We start from the raw sequence: 18,778 nt of genomic DNA, 5'->3' as shown, positions 1-18,778 counted from the left end.
AAAAATATGCACAAAGTGATGACAGGAAAAAAATCTACAACCAAGGATACTCTATCTGACACGGTTATCATTCAGAATTGAAGGAGAGATAAAGGGTTTCCCAAACAGAAGTTAAAAGAATTCATCACCACTAATCCAGCCTTATAAGAAATGTTAAAGGTACTTCTTTAAGTGAAAAAGAAAAGGGCGTAATTAGAAGGAGGGGAGGGAATAGTAAACATGAATAGGGATTAAAAAATATCTTTTACAAAGTGTTTGAACTTGTGACCATCAATTAATACAGACTATTATATATTTAGGATGTTATATATAAACCTCATGGTAACCACAAACCTAAAACCTATACCACATACACACACACACACACACACACACACACACACACACACACACACACACACACAAAAGATAAAGAAAGCCAAACATAACACTAAAGAAAGTCATCAATCACAAGAGGAAAAGAAAAGAATGAACAAAGAAGAACTACAAACACAATCAGAAAGCAATTAACAAAACTGCAGTAAGTACATACCTATCAATAATTACTTTAAATGTGAATGGTATAAGTACTCCAATCAAAAGGCCTAGGGTGACAGAATGGATTAAAAAAAAAAAAAAAGACCCATATTTATGCTGCCTACAAGAGACTCATTTCAGGCCTAAAGACACATACAGATTGAACATGAGAGGATGGAAAAGATACTCCATGCAAAAGGAAGTGGAGGAAAAGAAGAAAAGCCTAGGTAGCAATACTTGTATCAGATAAAATAGAAATTAAAACAAAGGTTGTCACAAGAGACAAAGAATGATATAATGATAAAGAGATCAGTATAACAAGAGGATTAGTATAACAATCAGGCCAGGCCAGCAATTATAAATACCTTATGCAACCAACACTGGAGCACATAAATACATAAAGCAAATATTAACAGACATAAAGAGAAAAACTGAAAGAAATACAATAACAGTAGAGGACTTTAACATCCCACCTACATCAATGGATATATCATACAGGGCAGAAAATCAATATAGAGAAAAAAAAAAAGAAAATCAATATAGAAATAGTGCCTTTGACCTGTAACACATTAGATCAGATGAATTTAAAAGATATAGAGCCAACATTCAATCCAAAAACAATAGAAAACACATTCTCTTTAAATGCACATGGAACATTCTCCAGAAAAGATCACGTGTTAAACAAAAGAAGTCTTAATACATTTAATAAGACTGAAATCATATCATGCATCTTTTCCAACCACAATGGTATGAAACCAGAAATCAATCACAAGAAAAAAAATGGAAAACGCTAACATGCATAAGCTAAACAATATGCTACTAAACAATGAGTCAAACAACAAATCAAATTAGAAAAATACATGAAGACAAATGAAAATAGAAACACTATGTCCAAAATCTTTGGGAGGCAGTGAAAGCAGTTTTAACAGGGAAATTTATAGTGATTATAGGCCTACCTCAAGAAACAAGAAAAATCTTAAACATCTAACCTTACACTAAAGGAACTAGAAAAAGAGAAACCAATAAAGCTCAAGTTCAGTAAAAGGAAAGAAATAATAAAGATCAGAGAAGAAGTGAATGTAACAGAGCCAAAAAAAAAAAAAAATAGAGACAATGAAACCAAGAGCTACAGCTTTGAGACAATAAAGAAAATTGATAAACCTTTAATTTAGCAAATGAAGAAAAAAAATAGAGGACCCAAATAAATATAATCAGAATGGAAAAAGACGAAATAACAACCGACACCACAGAAAGACAGGGATTATAAGAGACTACTATGAAAAATTATATGCCAACAAATTGGACAACTGAGAAGTGGATAAATTCCTAGAATATTCTAAAATTGAATCAGGAAGAAAGAGAAAACCTCAGCATACAAATTACTAGGAACAAAAATGAATGAGTAAGCAAAAACCTCCCAAAAACCAAAAGTCCAGGACCAGATGGATTCACAGTTTAATTTTATCAAACAAGTAAGAAGAGTTAATACCTATACTCCTCAAACTATTCCAAAAAGCAGAAGAGGAAGTAAGGTTTCCAAATACATTCTATGAGGACCACATTGCTCTAATGGCAAAACCAAAAAGGAAACACAGAAAAAAAGGAAAATTATAGGCCAATATCCCTGATGAACCTACATGCAAAAATCCTCACCAAATAGTAGGAAATCACATTCAACAATACATTAAAAGGATCATTTACCATGGTCAAGTGGGATTTATTCCAGGGAATCAAGACTGGCCCAATATTCACATATAAATCAATGTGATATGCCACATTAATAAAATGAAGGATAAAAATCATGATCATCTCAAGTAGCTCCATGAAGTGTAAGATGGCAGCAGAGTAGGAGGGCCCTAGACTCACCTCATCCCACAAATACAACTAGACAACTATCAAATCATCCAAAATACCCCAGAAATTGATCTGAAGACTGGCAGAACAAACTCCACAACTAAAGGTGGAAAAGATGTCCCATGAAAGAAGGTAGGAAGTGCAGATATGCAGTTTGGGGGAGGAACAGATCACGGTGACAGGGATGGGGAGAGAGCCGTGGTCACGGAGAAGGGCAAGAGACATCAGTGTACTTGGCTCTGGGAGAGCTTAGAGGACATTAGAGCTGCTCTTGGAGAAAAGGCAGGGCAAACAGCCTGTGGATGTATAGCATGAAAACAATGATCTTTAGAGCACCTGGGATACCAGTGGGGAGGTTAGTTTTTAATCTCAGAGCTTATCCCACAGAGGTAATATTCATGGAGAGACCCCCTCTGGAAATAAAGGAACTGGCAGGTACCATTTCCTTTCCCCACCCCTGAGTGTAAACACCGAGCCAACTGCATAGCACAAACACTTGCTACTTAACTTGCTTATATCACACCCCACCCCACACTCCGGTGGAACCACCCTTCCCAGTCTCACTTGCCTCAGTCCCAGCATGGCAGGCATTCCCCCCTAAAAGACAGGCACAAATTCCTGCCCATGTCATGTCTCCCAACCCAGGAGTTTTGCAAGGACTTGGTCCCAGTGGAGGTGGTGACAGGTCTCATTTCACAAGCAGACTAAAGCACAGCTAGTAAAACACACCACATTCAGGCCAGGAACCAAACACTGACTACAATAGGCAAAGAGCCTCTACAGACAACTGGCTTGAAGGATAAAGTGGTCATGACACAACAGCAGAGCAGATGCAGCACACATTGGAAACACTCCCAGAAATGCCAGGCCCTGAGGCCTTCAATGTAGGTCACTACAGGATGTCTTCTTCATAAAGCCATTACCCTCAAGAACCGGAGACATAGCTGACATTCTTAACACAGAAACAGGCACAGAAACATAGACAAAATAAGAGAAGAGAGAAATTACTCCCAAATAAAAGGACAAGGTCATGGCCAGAAATATAAGAAAACAGATATAAATAACGTGCCTGATGGAGAATTTAAAGCAGTAATCATAAGGATACTCAATGGACTTGAGAAGAGTGGAGAAAATCAGTGAGACCATTAACAGAGATAATGAATAACACAGCAGAGATAAAGAGATCAATAAGCAAAATGAGAAATATACTTAATGGGATGAACAGTAGGCAAGAGGAGGCAAACGAATGAATAATGACCTAGAAGACAGAATAATGGAAAGTAACCAAGCTGAACAAAAGAAAAAAATGAATTACAAAAAATGAGAATAGACTTAGGAAATGCAGTGTCTCCATGAAACATAATAACATTCGTATTATGGGAGTCTCAGAAGAAGAAAGAGAGAAAATGGGGCAGAGAATTTATTTGAAGAAATAATAGCTGAAAACTTCCCTAACCTAGGGAAGAAAACAGATATCCAGATGCAGGATGCACAGAGAACCCCCAGCAAAATCAACAAAAGCTGATCCACACCAAGACATATTATAATTAAAATGTCAAAGTATAGCGATAAAGGGAAAATATTAAAAGCAGCAAAAGAAAGAAGACAGTTACATACAAAAGAAACCCCACTAGGTTATCAGGGGATTTTTCAGCAGAAACTTTCCAAGCCAGAAAGGAGTGGCATGATATATTCAAAATGCTGAATGGGAAAAACCTGCAGGCAAGAATACTCTATCCAGTAAGGCTAACATTCAGAATAGAAGGAAGGATAAAGAGTTTCCCAAACAAAACCCAAAGAAATTCATGACCACTAAACCAGCCCTGCAAGAAATATTAAAGGAGATTCTTTAAGTGGAAAGGAAAGACCAAAAATTGCAATATGAAGGTAGGAAACAAAAAATCAGTAAAATGAATATTTCTGTAAAATATCAATCAAGGAACTCACAAAATAAAAGGACGTAAACTATGACACATATCCTAAAATGTGGGGAGGAGAGGAGTAAAGAATAGGTTGAAACTTAAATAATCATCAACTTAATATAGATGGCCATATGCATGTTATATATAACCTAATGGCAACCACAAAGAAAATACTACTAATAAATACACAAAGAATAAAGAGAAAGAAATCCAAATACATCACTAAAGAAAACCAGCAAACCATGAAAGACAGAAAGGCAAGAAAGGATTAGAGAACATCTTCAGAAATAGCCACAAAACAAGTAATAAAATAGCAATCAATACATACTATCAATAATTACATGAATGTAAATGGACTCACTACTCCAATCAAAAGACATAAGGTGACAGAATGTATACAAAAAATAATAAGACCCATCTATATACTGCCTACAAGAGAATCATTTCATACCTAAAGGTACCTGCAGATCCAAAGTGAGGGGATTGAGAAACACCTATCATGTAAATGGATGTCAAAAGAAAGCTATAGTAGGAATACTTATACCAGACAAAATGGACGTTAAAACAAAGACTGTAACAAGAGACAAAGAAGACACTATAGAATAATAAAGGGGACAATCTAAAAAGAAGATATAACAATTATAAATATTTATGCATCTAACATGGAAGCATCCAAAAACATAAAACAGCTAAAAACAAACATAAAGGAACTAACGGATAATAATAAAATGGTAGGGGACTTTAACACCCCGCTTACATTGATGGACAGATCATCTAAATAGAAAATCAACAAGGAAACAATGGCTTTAAATGACACACTGGAACAGATGGATTTAACAGACATATACAGAACATCCCATCCTAAAACAGCAGAATATACATTGTTTTCAAGTGCACATGGAACATTTTTCGGAATAGATCACATATTAGGCCACAAAACAGGTCTCAACACATTCAAGAAGATGGAAGTCATGCCATTCATCTTTTCTGACCATGATGCAATGAAACTAGAAGTCAACCACAAGAAAAAATCTGCAAAGAATACAAATACATGGAAGTTAAGTAACATGCTAGTAAATAATGAATGGGTTATACAGAAAAAAAATAATAATAATGAAAACACAAAGGTTAAAAACCTTTGAGATACAGCAAAAGCGATTCTAAGAGAGAAGTTTACAGCAATATAGACCTACCTTAAGAAGCAAGAAAAATCTCAAATCAACAACTTTATACCTAAAAGAGCTAGAAAACGAACAAAAAAAAACCTAAAACCAGCTTAAGGAAGAAAATAATAAAGGTTAGAACATAAATAAAGGTTAGAACATAAATAAAGGATATAGAAACTAAAACAACAACAACATAACAGATGAATGAAATCAGGAGCTCATTCTTTGAAAAAAAAAAAAAAACAATAAAACTGATTAACTTACAGCCAGAGTAATAAAGAAAAAAAGAGAAAGGACCCAAATAAATAAAATCACAAATGAGGTGAAATAACAACAAACACCACAGAAATACAATTATAAGAGAATATTATGAAAAAACTACCTGCCTAGAAGAAATGGATAAATTCCTAGAAACATACAACCTACCAAAACTGAAACAGGAAGAAACAGAAAATATGAACAGACCAATTACCAGCAAAGAAATTGAATCAATAATCAAAAAACTCCCAACAAAGTCCTGAACCAGAGGGCCTCACAAGCAAATTCTACCAAAATTTTAAAGAAAAGTTAATACCTATTCCATTCTTGTCAAACTATTCCAAAAAATAGAAAGGGAAGGAAAATTTCCAAATTCATTCTATGAGGCCAGCATTGCCCTAATACCAAAACCAGATAAAGATACCACACAAAAAAAGAGGACTACAGGCCAATATCTCTGATTAACATAGATGTAAAAATCCTCAACAAAATACTAGCAAACTGAATACAACAATACATTTTTTTTAAAAATCACTCACCAAGTGGGATTCATTTCTGGGTTACAAGAGTGGGTCAATATTCTCAAATCAATCAATCTGATACATAACATGAATAAGAGAAAGGTAAGAACTATATTACTATTTCAATACATGCCAAAAAAAAAAAAAGCATTTAACAAAGTACAACATTCTTTTTTTGCATTTATTTATTTTTGGGAGTCAGAGAGAGACAGAGCACAAGTTGGGGGAGGGCCAGAGAGAGAAGGAGACACAGAATCCGAAGGAGGCTCCAGGCTCTGAGCCACATGAGCACAGAGCCTGATGCGGGGCTTGAACTTACAAACCGTGAGATCAGGACCTGAGCTGAAGTCGGACACTTAACTGACTGAGCCACCCAGGCGCCCCGTAACAAAGTAGAACATTCTTACATAATAAAAACCCCTCAACAAAGTAGGTTTAGATACTCAACATAATAAAGCCCATATATGAAAAACCCACAACAAATATCATTCTCAATGGTGAAAAATTGAAAGCTTTTCATTTAATGTCAGGAACAAGACAAAGATGTCCACTCTCACCACTTTTATTCAACACAGTACTGGAAGTTTTAACCACAGCAATCAAACAACAAAAAGAAATAAGAGGCATCCAAATTGATATGGAAGAAATCAAATTTTCACTCTTTGCAGATGACATGATGTTATACATACAAAACCCAAAAGACTCCACCAAAAAACCGCTAGAATAAACGAATTTAGTAAAGTTCCAGGTTACAAAGTCAATAAACAGAAATCTGCTGCATTTCTATATACCAAGAATCAAGAAAACAATCTCATTTACAATTGCACCAAAAATAAGATACTTAAAAATAAACCTATCCAAAGAGGAGAAAGACCTGTGTTCTGAAAACTATTAAACACTGATGAAAGAAATTGAACATGACATAAAGAAATGGAAAGACATCCATGCTCATGGATTGGAAGAACAAATATTGTTAAAATGTCCATACTACCCCAAAGCAATCTACACATTTAATACAATCCCTATCAAAATACCATCAGCATTTATCACAGAGCTAGAACAAACAATCCTAAAAGTTGTATGGAAACACAAAAGACCCTGAATAGCCAAAACAATCTTAAAAAAAAAAAAAAAAAAAAAGCAAAGTGGGACCACTTACACCAAACCCTGCCCCTTCTTGCCTGGTAACTGTTTATCTACTGGAGTGGGACTGACACTGACCAAACCAGACAGCCTCTCCTCCAGACCAGCACAGCCCTTCGTCCCAGGCATCAACAGACAACTGTCCTGCAGTTTTGTATATTAGTCTGAGTTCTGTCTCTTTTCTTTCCTTCTCTTCTATTTTCCCTTTTCTTTCAACTCTTTTTTTTTTTTCCTTTAGAATCAGGCTCATAGTTTCTAATTTGATTTTTGGTCAATTCTTATTATATGTTTAATTTCAGACCTATATTATTTTTTATTTCTTTATTTCTTTCTTTCTGTGTTCTGTTTATTTGTTTGTTTAATCAGGCATTATTCTTTTTATACCTTTTCTGTACCTCCTTCTTTATTTTCCTCTCTCTCTGTATTAAGCCTTATAGTTTCTTTGATTCTCTGCCTGTGTTGTTGTTAGTTTGTTTTTGTGTTGTTTCGGTTTTTTGCCCCTTTCATTTTTCTCTTTGTATGGGATGTCCCCCCCCCCCCCCCCCCCCCCCCCCCCCCCCCCCCCCCCCCCCCCCCCCCCCCCGCCAACACCTTTCCTTCTTTCCAGGGTTACTTCAACAAACACACCTGCTGGAAAGTCCAAACAATCCACCACTAAGAGAAGTGGGATAGAGAAGCCAAATACACAACAACTTAGTGCACACAACACACTCCAAAAACACTTCCTAGACAGTCTATGACCCCTTTTTAATATAGTAGTACTTGCAGGTACAGGACACATAACAAGATATTAAAACACTTAAAAGACAGAAACATAGCCAAAATGATGACACAGAAGAATTCTCCTCAAAAGAAATTCCAGGAGGAAATGACAGAGAATTGCTCAAAACAGATAAAACAATATACCTGAAAAAGAATTTAGAATAATGGTCATAAGACTAAGAGCTCAGCTTGAAAAAAGCATAGAAGACAGCAGAGAATCTATTCCTGCAGAGATCACAGACCTAAGAAAGAGTCATGATGAATTAAGAGGTGCTGTAAATGAGATGCAAAATAAACTACACAAAGTGAGAGCAAGGATGGAAGCAGAGGAGGGAATAGGTGAAATACAAGATAAAATTATGGAAAATAATGAAGCTGAAAAAAAAGAGAGAAAGGAAACTACTAGACCATGAAGAGAGAAGTAGAGACCTATATGATTAAATGAAACCAAATAATATCCATATAACAGGAGTTGCAGAAGAAGAGAGAGAGAAAGGGGCAGAAGTTTAATCGAACAAGTTATAGCTGAGAACTTCCCTAATCTGGGGAAAGAAACAGACATCCAAGTCCAGAGGCACAGAGAACTCCCTTCAGAATCAACAAAAACAAGTCAATGCCATGACATAATCATAGTGAAACTGGCAAAATACAAAGAGAATCCTGAAAGCAGCTAGGGACAAATGGGCCTTAACCTACAAGGGTAAATACACAAGGGTAGTAGCAGTCTTGTCTACTGAAACATGGCAGACCAAAAGGGAGTGGCGGGAAATATTCAATGTGCTGAATAGGAAAAATATGCAGGCAAGAATCCTTTATCCAGCAAAGCTATCATTCAGAATAGGAGAAGGCTTTCCCAAACAAAAACTAAAGGAGTTCACGACCACTAAACCAGCCCTACAGGAGATCCTAAGGGGGACTGTGTGTGTAATGCTGCAAACACTACAAAGGACCAGAGACATCATCACAAGCACAAAACCTACAGGTAACACAATGACACCAAATCCATATCTTTCAATAATCACTCTGAATATAAATCAACTAAATGCCCCAATCAAAAGATCAATCAATCAATCAAGATCCATCTATATGCTGCCTACAAGAGACTCATTTTAGACCTAAGGACACATGCAGATTGAAAGTGAGGGGACAGAGAACCACCTATCATGTTATTGCAAATTAAAAGAAAGCCAGAGTAGCCATACTTATATCACATAAACTAGATTTTAAAACGAAGACTGTAACAAGAGATGAAGAAGGGCACTGTATCATAATTAAGGCGTCTATCCATCACAAAGAGCTAACAATTGTAAATGTTTATGCCCCCAACATGAAACACCCGAATATATAAATATATTGATCACAAACATAAATAAATGTATAGATAATAACACTGTGATTGTAGGGGACTTTAATACTCCACTTACAACAATGAACAGATCATCTAGGCAGAAAATCAATTAGGAAACAATGTCTCTGAATGATACATTGGACCAAATGAACTTAACAAATATATTCAGAAATTTTCATCCAAAAGCAGCAAAATACACATTCTTCACAAGTGCACATGGAACATTCTCCAAAACAGATCACATACTAGGTCACCCTCAACAAATATAAAAGGATTGAGATCATACCATGCATTTTTCAGACCACAACGCTATGAAACTTGAAATCAGCCACAAGAAAAAATTTGGAAAGCCTCCAAATGCATGGAGGTTAACATCCTACTGAAGAATAAATGGCTCAACCAGGAAATTAAAGAAGAAATTTATATATGGACATAAATGAAAATGAAAATATGACAGTCCAAACCCTTGGTGTGCAGCAAGGGCAGTCCTAAGAGGAAAATACATTGCAATTCAGGCCGATGTGTGGAAGCAAGAAAGGTTCCAAATACAGAACCTAACCTCACAGCTAAAAGAGCTAGAAAGGCAGCAGCAAAGAAAGCCCAAAGCCAGCAGAAGAGAAATAATAAAGATAACAGCAGAAAGAAACAATATAGAATAAAAAAGATAGAACAGATCAATGAAACTAAGAGCTGTTTTTTTGAGAGAATAAACAAAATTGATAAACCCCTAGCCAGACTTCTCAAAAAGAGAGGAGACCCAAATAGATAAAATCACAAAAGAGGAAAGATCACAACCAATACCACAGAAATACAATTATTAGAGAATACTATGAAAATTTATATGGCAACAAACTGAGGCAATCTGGAAGAAATGGACAAATTCCTAGACACCTACACACTACCAGAACTCAAAAGGTAAGAAATAGAAAATTTGAACAGACCCATAATCAGTGAAGAAATTGAACTGGTTATCAAAAATCTCCCAACAAATACGAATTCTGGGCCAGATGGCTTCCCAAGGGGAATGCTACCAGACATTTAGAGGAGAGTTAATACCTGTTCTTCTCAAGCTGTTCCAAAAAATAGAAATGGAGGGAAAGCTTCAAGACCCATTCTATGAAGCCAGCATCACCTTGATTCCCAAACTAGACAAAGACCACACTAAAAAGGAGAATTACAGAACAATGTCCCTGATGAACATAGATACAAAAATTCTCAACAAGATACTAGCAAATTGAATTCAACAGTATGTTAAAAGAATTATTCACCATGATCAAGTGGGATTTACTCCTGGGCTACAGGGCTAGTTCAATTAATATATTGATTAGTATACTGATTAGTGCAAATCAATCAGTGTGCTACATCACATTAATAGAAGAAAGGATAAGAACCATATGATCCTATCAATAGATGCAGAAAAAACATTTAACAAAATATAGCATTCTTTCTTAATAAAAACCGTCAAGAAAGTTCAGATGGAAGGAACATTCCTTAACATCATAAAAGCCATATATAAAAGGCCCACTGCTAATACCATCCTCAATGGGGAAAAACTGAGAGCCTTCCCCTGAGATCAGCCAGGGATGTCCACTCTCATACTGTTGTTGAACATAGTGTTGGAAGTCCTAGCCTCAGCAATCAGACAACAAAACGAAATAAAAGGCATTCAAATTGGCAAAGAAAAGGTCAAATTTTCACTCTTCACGAATGGCATGATACTCTGCATGGAAAACCTGAAAGACTCCACCAAAAAACTGCTAGAAATGATACATGAATTCAGCAAAGCTGTAGGAAATAAAAATCAATGTACAGAAATCAGTTGCATTTCTATACACCAATAATGAAGCAACCAAAAGAGATATCAAGGAAATGATCCCATTTACAACTGCACCAAGAACCATAAAATACCTAGGAATAACCCTAACCAAAGAGATAAAAGGTCTGTATGCTGAAAACTATACAAATCTTATGAAAGAAATTCAAGAAGACACAATGAAGTGCAAAACCATTCCATGCTCATGGATCAGAAGAACAAATACTGTTAAAATGTCGATACAACCCAAAGCAATCTACACATTCAATGCAATCCCTATCAAAATAGCACCAGCATTCCTAACAAAGGTAGGATAAACAATCCTACAATTTGAATGGAACCATAAAAGGCCCTGAATAGCCAAAGTAATGTTGAAAAACAAACAAACAAGGAGGCATCACAATCCCAGACTTCAGCCTGTATTACAAAGCTGTGATCAACAAGACAGTATGGTATTGGCACAAAAACAGACACATAGATCAAGGGAATAGAATAGAGAACCCAGAAATGGACCCACAAATGTATGGCCAACTAATCTTCGACAAAGCAGGAAAGAATATCCAATGGAAAAAAAAGACAGTCTCTTCAGCAAATGGTGTTGGGAAAACTGGACAATGACATGTAGAAGAATGAAACTGGACCACTTTTTTTATATCATACACAAAACTAAATCCAAAAGGGATGAAAGACCTAAATGTGAGACAGGAAACCATCAAAATCCTACAGGAGAAAACAGGCAACAACTTCTTTGACCTTGGCCACAGCAACTTCTTAATTTACATATCTCCAAAGGCAAGGGAAATAAAAGCAAAAAGAACTATTGGGACCTCATCTAGATAAAAAGCTTCTGCAAAGCGAAGGAAATAATCAGCAAAACTAAAAGGTAACCTACAGAATGGGACAAGATATTTGCAAATAACATATTGAATAAACAGTATCAAAAATCTATAAAGAAGTTACCAAACTCAACACCCAAAAAACAAATAATCCAGGGAAAAAATGGGCAGAAGACATGAATAGACACTTTTCCAAAGAAGACATCCAGATGGCAAAAAGACACATGAAAAGATGCTCAACATCACTCATTATCAGGGAAATACAAATCAAAACCACAATATGATACCACATCACACCTGTTGGAATGGCTAAAATTAACAACTCAGGCAACTACAGACATTGGCGAGGATGCAGAGAAAGGGGAACCCTCTTGCACTGTTGGTGGAAAAGCAAACTGGCGCAGCCAGTCTGGAAAACAGTATGGAGGTTTCTCAAAAAGTTAAAAATAGAACTACCCTATGACCCAGCAATAGCACTACTAGGAATTTATCCAAAGGATATGGAAGTGCTGATTCATAGGCACATATACACCCCAATGTTTATAGCAGCACTATCAACAATAGCCAAATTATGGGAAGAGCCCAAATATCCATCAACTGATGAATGAATAAAGGAGGTGAGGTATAAATGCACAATGGAATACTACTTGGTGATGAAAAGAATGAAATCTTGCCATCTGCAACAATGTGGATGGAACTGGAGGGTATTATGCTAAGTGAAATAAGTCAGAGAAAGACAGATATCATATGATTTCATTCATATGTGAAATTTGAGAAACTTAACAGACGACCACAGAAGGGAAGGAAAAATAAGATACAAACAGAAAGGGAAGCAAACCATAAGAGACTCTTAAATACAATGAACAAAATGAGGGCTGGTGGGGTGGGAAAATGGGTGATGGGCATTGAGGAAGGCACTTGCTGGGATGAGCACTAGGTGCTGTATGTTAGTGATGAATCACAGGAATCTATTCCTGAAGCCAAGACTACACTGTATGTTAGGTAACTTCACAATAAATAAAAATAAAATATTAAAGAATAATAAAAAAATAACCACTATGGTTATGGTAAAAAAATAAAAGATGCCTCCAAAGAAGGCATACAGATGGCCAACAGGCTCATGAAAAGACGTTCATCATCACTTATCATCAGGGAAATGCAAATCAAAACTACAAGGAGATATCACCTCATACCTGTCAGAATGGCTAACATCAACAACACAAAAAACAAGGGCTGGTGAGGATGTGGAGAAAAAGCAACCCTCCTGCACTGTTGGTGGGAATGCAAACTGGTGTAGCCACTCTGGGAAACAGTATGGAGATTCCTCAAAAAGTTAAAAAAAGAACTATCCTAAGATCCAGCAATTGTACTATTTACCCAAGAAATACAAAAACACTAAATCAAAAGGATACATGCACCCCTATGTTTATAACAGGATTATTTCAAACAGTCCAGATTGGAAGCAGCCCACATGTCCACTGACTGATAAATGGATAAAGATTTTATTATTATACACACACACACACACCTCAACATCAAAATCCCAAATAATCCCATTAAAAATGGTCAGAGGACACATTCAACATTTTTCCAAAAAAGGCATACAGATGTCCAACAAACATATGGAAAGATGCTCAACATCACTAATCATTAGGAAAATGCAAATTAAAACCACAATGAGATAGCACCTTACACCCATCAGAATGCCTAAAATCAAAAAGACAAGAAATAACAAGGGTTAACAAGGATGTAGAGAAAAATGAACACTTGTACACTGTTGGTGAAAATGTAAATGGGTGCAGCCACTGTGGAAAATAGTATGGAGGTTCCTCAAAAAACTAAAAATAGAAATATCATATTATCCAGTAATTCTACTACTGGGTAATTATTTAGGGAAAATGAAAATACTAATTGAAGAGGATATACGCACCCCTATGTTTATTGAAACATTATTTGCAATACCCAAAATAGAGAAAAAATCCAAGTGCCCATCAGTAGAGGAATGGATACACAAGATGTGGTATGTATACACACACACACACACACACACACTGGAAGATCACTCAGCCACAAAAAGGAATCAGATCTTACCATTGGTGACATCATGAATGGACCTAGAGGGTATTATGCTAAGTGAAATAAGACAGTGGAAGACAACACATGATTTCACTTATATGTGGAATCAAAAACAAAACAAACAAAAAATAAAACATACCCCTAAATACAGAAGTCAAGCTAATAGGAGGAAGTAATCAAAATGGGTGAAGCAGAGTGGGAAGTACAGGCTTCCAGTTACAGAATGAATGAATCACAGGAATGAAAGGTACAGCATAGGGAATATAGTCAATGGTTTTATAATTGTGTTGTATGGTGACAGATGCTACAGTTGTGAATATAAAGTAGTTGAATGACTATGTTGAATTGCTGATATTAACATAACATTGTGTGCCAACTATACTTCAATTAAAAATATTCTTTTGAAAAAAAAAAGTTCTGCAGGTAATACTGATACTACCCTTATCTCAACTATTAGCCCAAGAATTCTAAATTAAATTTCTGGTAATTATTCAAACTAAGGTCTATTGCCTAAGAGAAAATAGTTGATTGGCTTAGCATAGCAAATTCAGGTTTTTTTTTTAATGTTTATTTATTTTGAGAGAGACAGAGAGAGAGAGAACAGGGGGAGGGGCAGAGAAATGGAGAGAGAGAATCCCAAGCAGGCTCCTCACATTCAGCTAAGAGCCCAATGGGGAGCTCAAACTCCCAAACCATGAAATCATGACCTGAGTCAAGATCAAGAGTCAGATGCCTAACCAACTGAGTCACCCAGGTGCCCCACAGCAAATTAAGTTTTAAATTGAAAGTAAGCATCAAAATTAGAAATAAATGACCAAAAAAGATAAATTACCAAAAAGTAAATCATAGGGATTTGATCGAAAAAGAATATTCCAGGATACATACTAAGAGTCAGAACAGATATATCTCAATGACTATCACCAACAACAGGACAAAGTAATGGACTGATGATCTTAAACCAAAAAATCATGGTGGTTTAGGGGAGCCTGGGTGATTCAGTATATTGAGCATCTAACTCTAGATTTCAGCTCAGGTCATGATCCCGTGGTTGTGGGGTTGAGCCCCAAGTCAGGCTCTGCGCTGAGCTTGGAGCCTGCTTGGAATTCAATCAATATTTGGTTTCTTAATTAACTAAATGAATGAAAACACCATATGGTCTTTATTCCCAGGAGCTCACAATGTAGTTGAAAGATGAAATGAATATTAAAAAACACTTAATTATTAGATAATTTGAATATAGTTGACCCTCAAACAATGCAGGGGATTAGGAACACTGACCACCTGCACAGTCTTAAATCCACATATTGTGATGCCCAAAAACTTAACCATTAATAGCCTACTGTTGACTAGAAACCTTCCCAACAACATAAACAGTGAGTGAAAACATTTTGTGAGCTATATGTATTATATTCCGTATTCTCACAATAAAGCTAGAGAAAATGTTAATAAAATCACAAAATACATTTACAGTACTATACTATAAGATATCCATATATAAATGGACCCACACAGCTCAAACTCATGTTGCTCAAAGGTCAACTGTATATTTGCCAAGTTGTTAAGAATTCACTGAAGTTCTTGAATGGCTGCGCATAAAAAACACCTGCCAACTGATTTGAGCAACAGGATGCATGCATTAAATTGCAAACTCTACCAGGTCAGAGGGAGTAGGAGAATTCGCCTGGAATGGAACAGTAAAGGCTTATTTTACCTATTTCAAGATCTCTTCCCGTATTCTACTAGTTTGTTATGACCTGGGTGAGGGGGCTGTAACAGTTAAAAAGGTTTTATTTCTTGAAGTACAAATACACACACTTAAAGGTTAAACCTATCTGTAGCTTTAATGTCATTAAGTCAGTGAAATGTATTGCTTTCTTCCTAATCACCAGTCAAATCACCCTCACTCATGATTTCAGAAGATGTGATATCCAGAGAAAGAAACTCAAACCTACGTGGGATGTTATAAAGAAGAAATGCAGGTAGCTAAAGGCCTGCAGGTGAGGCAGCATTAGAAAAATGGCCTACTCCTCTCCATAAACTCTCCTACCTTAAAAGCATCAGCTACAACACTGGAAGCCATCCAGACTGCTCCATTTCTTTTATGCACCTGGAACTGTTAATGCCTGATAAAATCCAAGTATTACCATGCTAGCATTTAGTAAACAATTTGATTAGTGACACTCATTTTACTCACACTAATTAGCTTTCCTACTTCCTAAACTTCTTTAAGTAAAGATTATGTTGAAGATAAATTTAAAATCTTTTTTTTAAGGAATCAGGAAGCTTGACATAGAAATTAGATCTGACTTTATTACTTTTTATTTTTTATTTTTATTACTTTTATCACATTGCATTTATTTAGTACATCCAATTCACACCTTTGCACTGACTTGCAATATAAAATAAAATCTGTTTACATAAAATAATGTTCAGCTCCAATAAAACTTACTTTTTAAAGTGCAGTAAATATTTAAACCATATTTCAAAATGATAAATAATAAAAATCAACATGAATCCAGTGACATTTAAAATATCACACTATTCCCCAGAAAAGAGTTCAATGGAAAATAGATGTTGCCTGATATTTCAGTTTGTGTCTTCCATTCTCGGGCAAATATTTTCTTTTAAAATTAATGCTTTAACTGTTCCTTATAAAGACATCTTATTCACTGTTACTGCATATTTATGCTATTTATCATTTATGTATCATTTATGCTATTCATAAGTAAAGTATCATTTATGCTATTCATAAGTAATTATTTCTAAAATTTTATAAAAATTATTACATTCACTCATACAAAATATTCTGAATTTTTAAAATGTCATAATTTCTTACACTGTTTTTAAGTAGTTTGCTAAAATTAGTGTTTTGAGGATAAAAAACACACACAAAAAAACTACTTCTATTTCCTAAGTTGATAATATCTATGTAGCTCATTACTATACGAGATATTAAAACCTATATTAAAACCTGTAATTATTATTACACATCACTTTGAGAAATTCTATAGGATGGATCAACTGTACTACACTTGTATTTGTAAATTATTTTGTCCAGCTGCTTAATCAGGAGTAATGCACTCAAAGAAATTGGATTCTAAATTTATGCCTGTATCTAACTGATGTTTTTTTTTCAACCTGTATAAAAATTGATCTTCTAAGGCATATGTAAAAGGAATACAATGTTTAACTTTGGCAGGACTGCTAAAATATTGACAACTAACCAACGCCCTATAAATACTCTTATCTTAGCAATGGCTCACAAGGTTAACTTCTAGAGAATTTTGCCTGATACAATGAAGTAATTCATGACCATTAGACCATATAATTCTTGCCACTTTTGCAACAAAATATGTAAATTAAAATAATGTCTGTTTATAGCACTTGCAAATGTCTATATGTTAAGATCGCTACAGCCTATAAGGTTCTTAGCATTTAGAAAACACAACTGGTCACACACTGATCTTTTTAGACATATTCATATAAAAATGGAAATAGTATTTGTAGCATCAATAAGTTTGATTAGCAAATGTCACCCATGTAGGTATCAACAGCCCAAATACAAATAAATCAACAGCCCAAGTGTGCCTTTGATTATAATCACTATTTTAATTGAATAATCTGTAAATTATATCGTGAGTTGTAATCCCCCATCCACTACCAGAACATGCCCTGTAACATATGGTGATTCTAAAAGAAACACAACCGCATGTGCCACATCAATAGGTTCTCCAAACCTCCCAAGAGGGATAATTTTCTTTAAATGTTCTTCTTTCAGGTCTTTCGTCATATCTGTATGAACAAATCCTAAAAGAAAAATGTTTATTTAGTTGACACTTAGAGACACTAAGACATCTGCGCAATTCTAAATAAAAATCAATTTGCATCAGAAAGTTTGAGATTATCAATAAACTTGTTTAGGAAATACAGAGTTCCGCTAGCAATCAAGTATGTTCATTAAGTTTAACTGAATAACACCAAAATATTTGACTCCCAATTATTTCGCCCAATTCATAGCACAATACAAGTGGGTAGATACAACATGAATAAAAATTTAATTCCTTGGGGAACCTGTAGTTTATGGAAGAAACACTCACCTGTACCCCTAAATATAATAAAAGGACATCTGATGAATATCCTTATATATAAAGTATCACAAAAAAGTAATTTTTACTTGATTGAGGGTAGAGGGGTAGTAGGGTTAGAGGGAAGAAAGGTGGTGACATGAACTGATTCGACAGTTCTGACAAAAATTAGTTTCATTTGCTATAGCTAAGATAGTTGATCAGAAAGACCAATATTTCCAATATTCATAAGAAAAAAATCTTATGGAATGATCCAATTCTTTTTTTTATAAAGTTTATTTATTTATTTTGAGAGAGAGAGAGAAGGGTGGGGGGGGGGGGGCGGAGAACAAGCAGGGGAGGGGCAGGGAGAGGGAGAGAATCTCAAGCAGGCTCTCAGCTATCAGGGCAGAGCCCAATGTGGGGCTTGAGCTCATGAACCATGAGATCATGACCTGGGCCAAAATCAAGAGTCATAGGCTTAACTGACTGAGCCACC

At 35.5% G+C, this 18,778-nt stretch overlaps 1 protein-coding gene across 4 annotated transcripts in view; it reads right to left on the bottom strand.

Annotated features, from left to right (window-relative positions):
- The window catches only part of CBR4 (carbonyl reductase 4), a 97,030-nt gene that overhangs the window by 59,111 nt on the left and 19,141 nt on the right, over positions 1-18,778 (bottom strand). For 2 of the 4 annotated variants that reach the window (XM_042935117.1, XM_042935120.1), the window contains exon 5: positions 17,188-18,022. The exons of the other annotated variants lie outside the window; for them this stretch is intronic. In XM_042935117.1, coding sequence (XP_042791051.1) covers positions 17,844-18,022 — 179 coding nt within the window. In that variant the 3' untranslated portion in view covers positions 17,188-17,843. Of the gene's footprint in view, positions 1-17,187; positions 18,023-18,778 lie in introns of those variants that run through there. 4 annotated transcript variants of the gene reach the window in all.

The sequence above is a fragment of the Panthera leo genome, chromosome B1, assembly GCF_018350215.1.
Source record: "Panthera leo isolate Ple1 chromosome B1, P.leo_Ple1_pat1.1, whole genome shotgun sequence".
Classification (NCBI taxonomy): Eukaryota; Metazoa; Chordata; class Mammalia; order Carnivora; family Felidae; genus Panthera; species Panthera leo.
The sequence above is the reverse complement of the archived record's forward strand: the minus strand, read 5'-3'. Positions and strand labels throughout refer to the sequence as shown.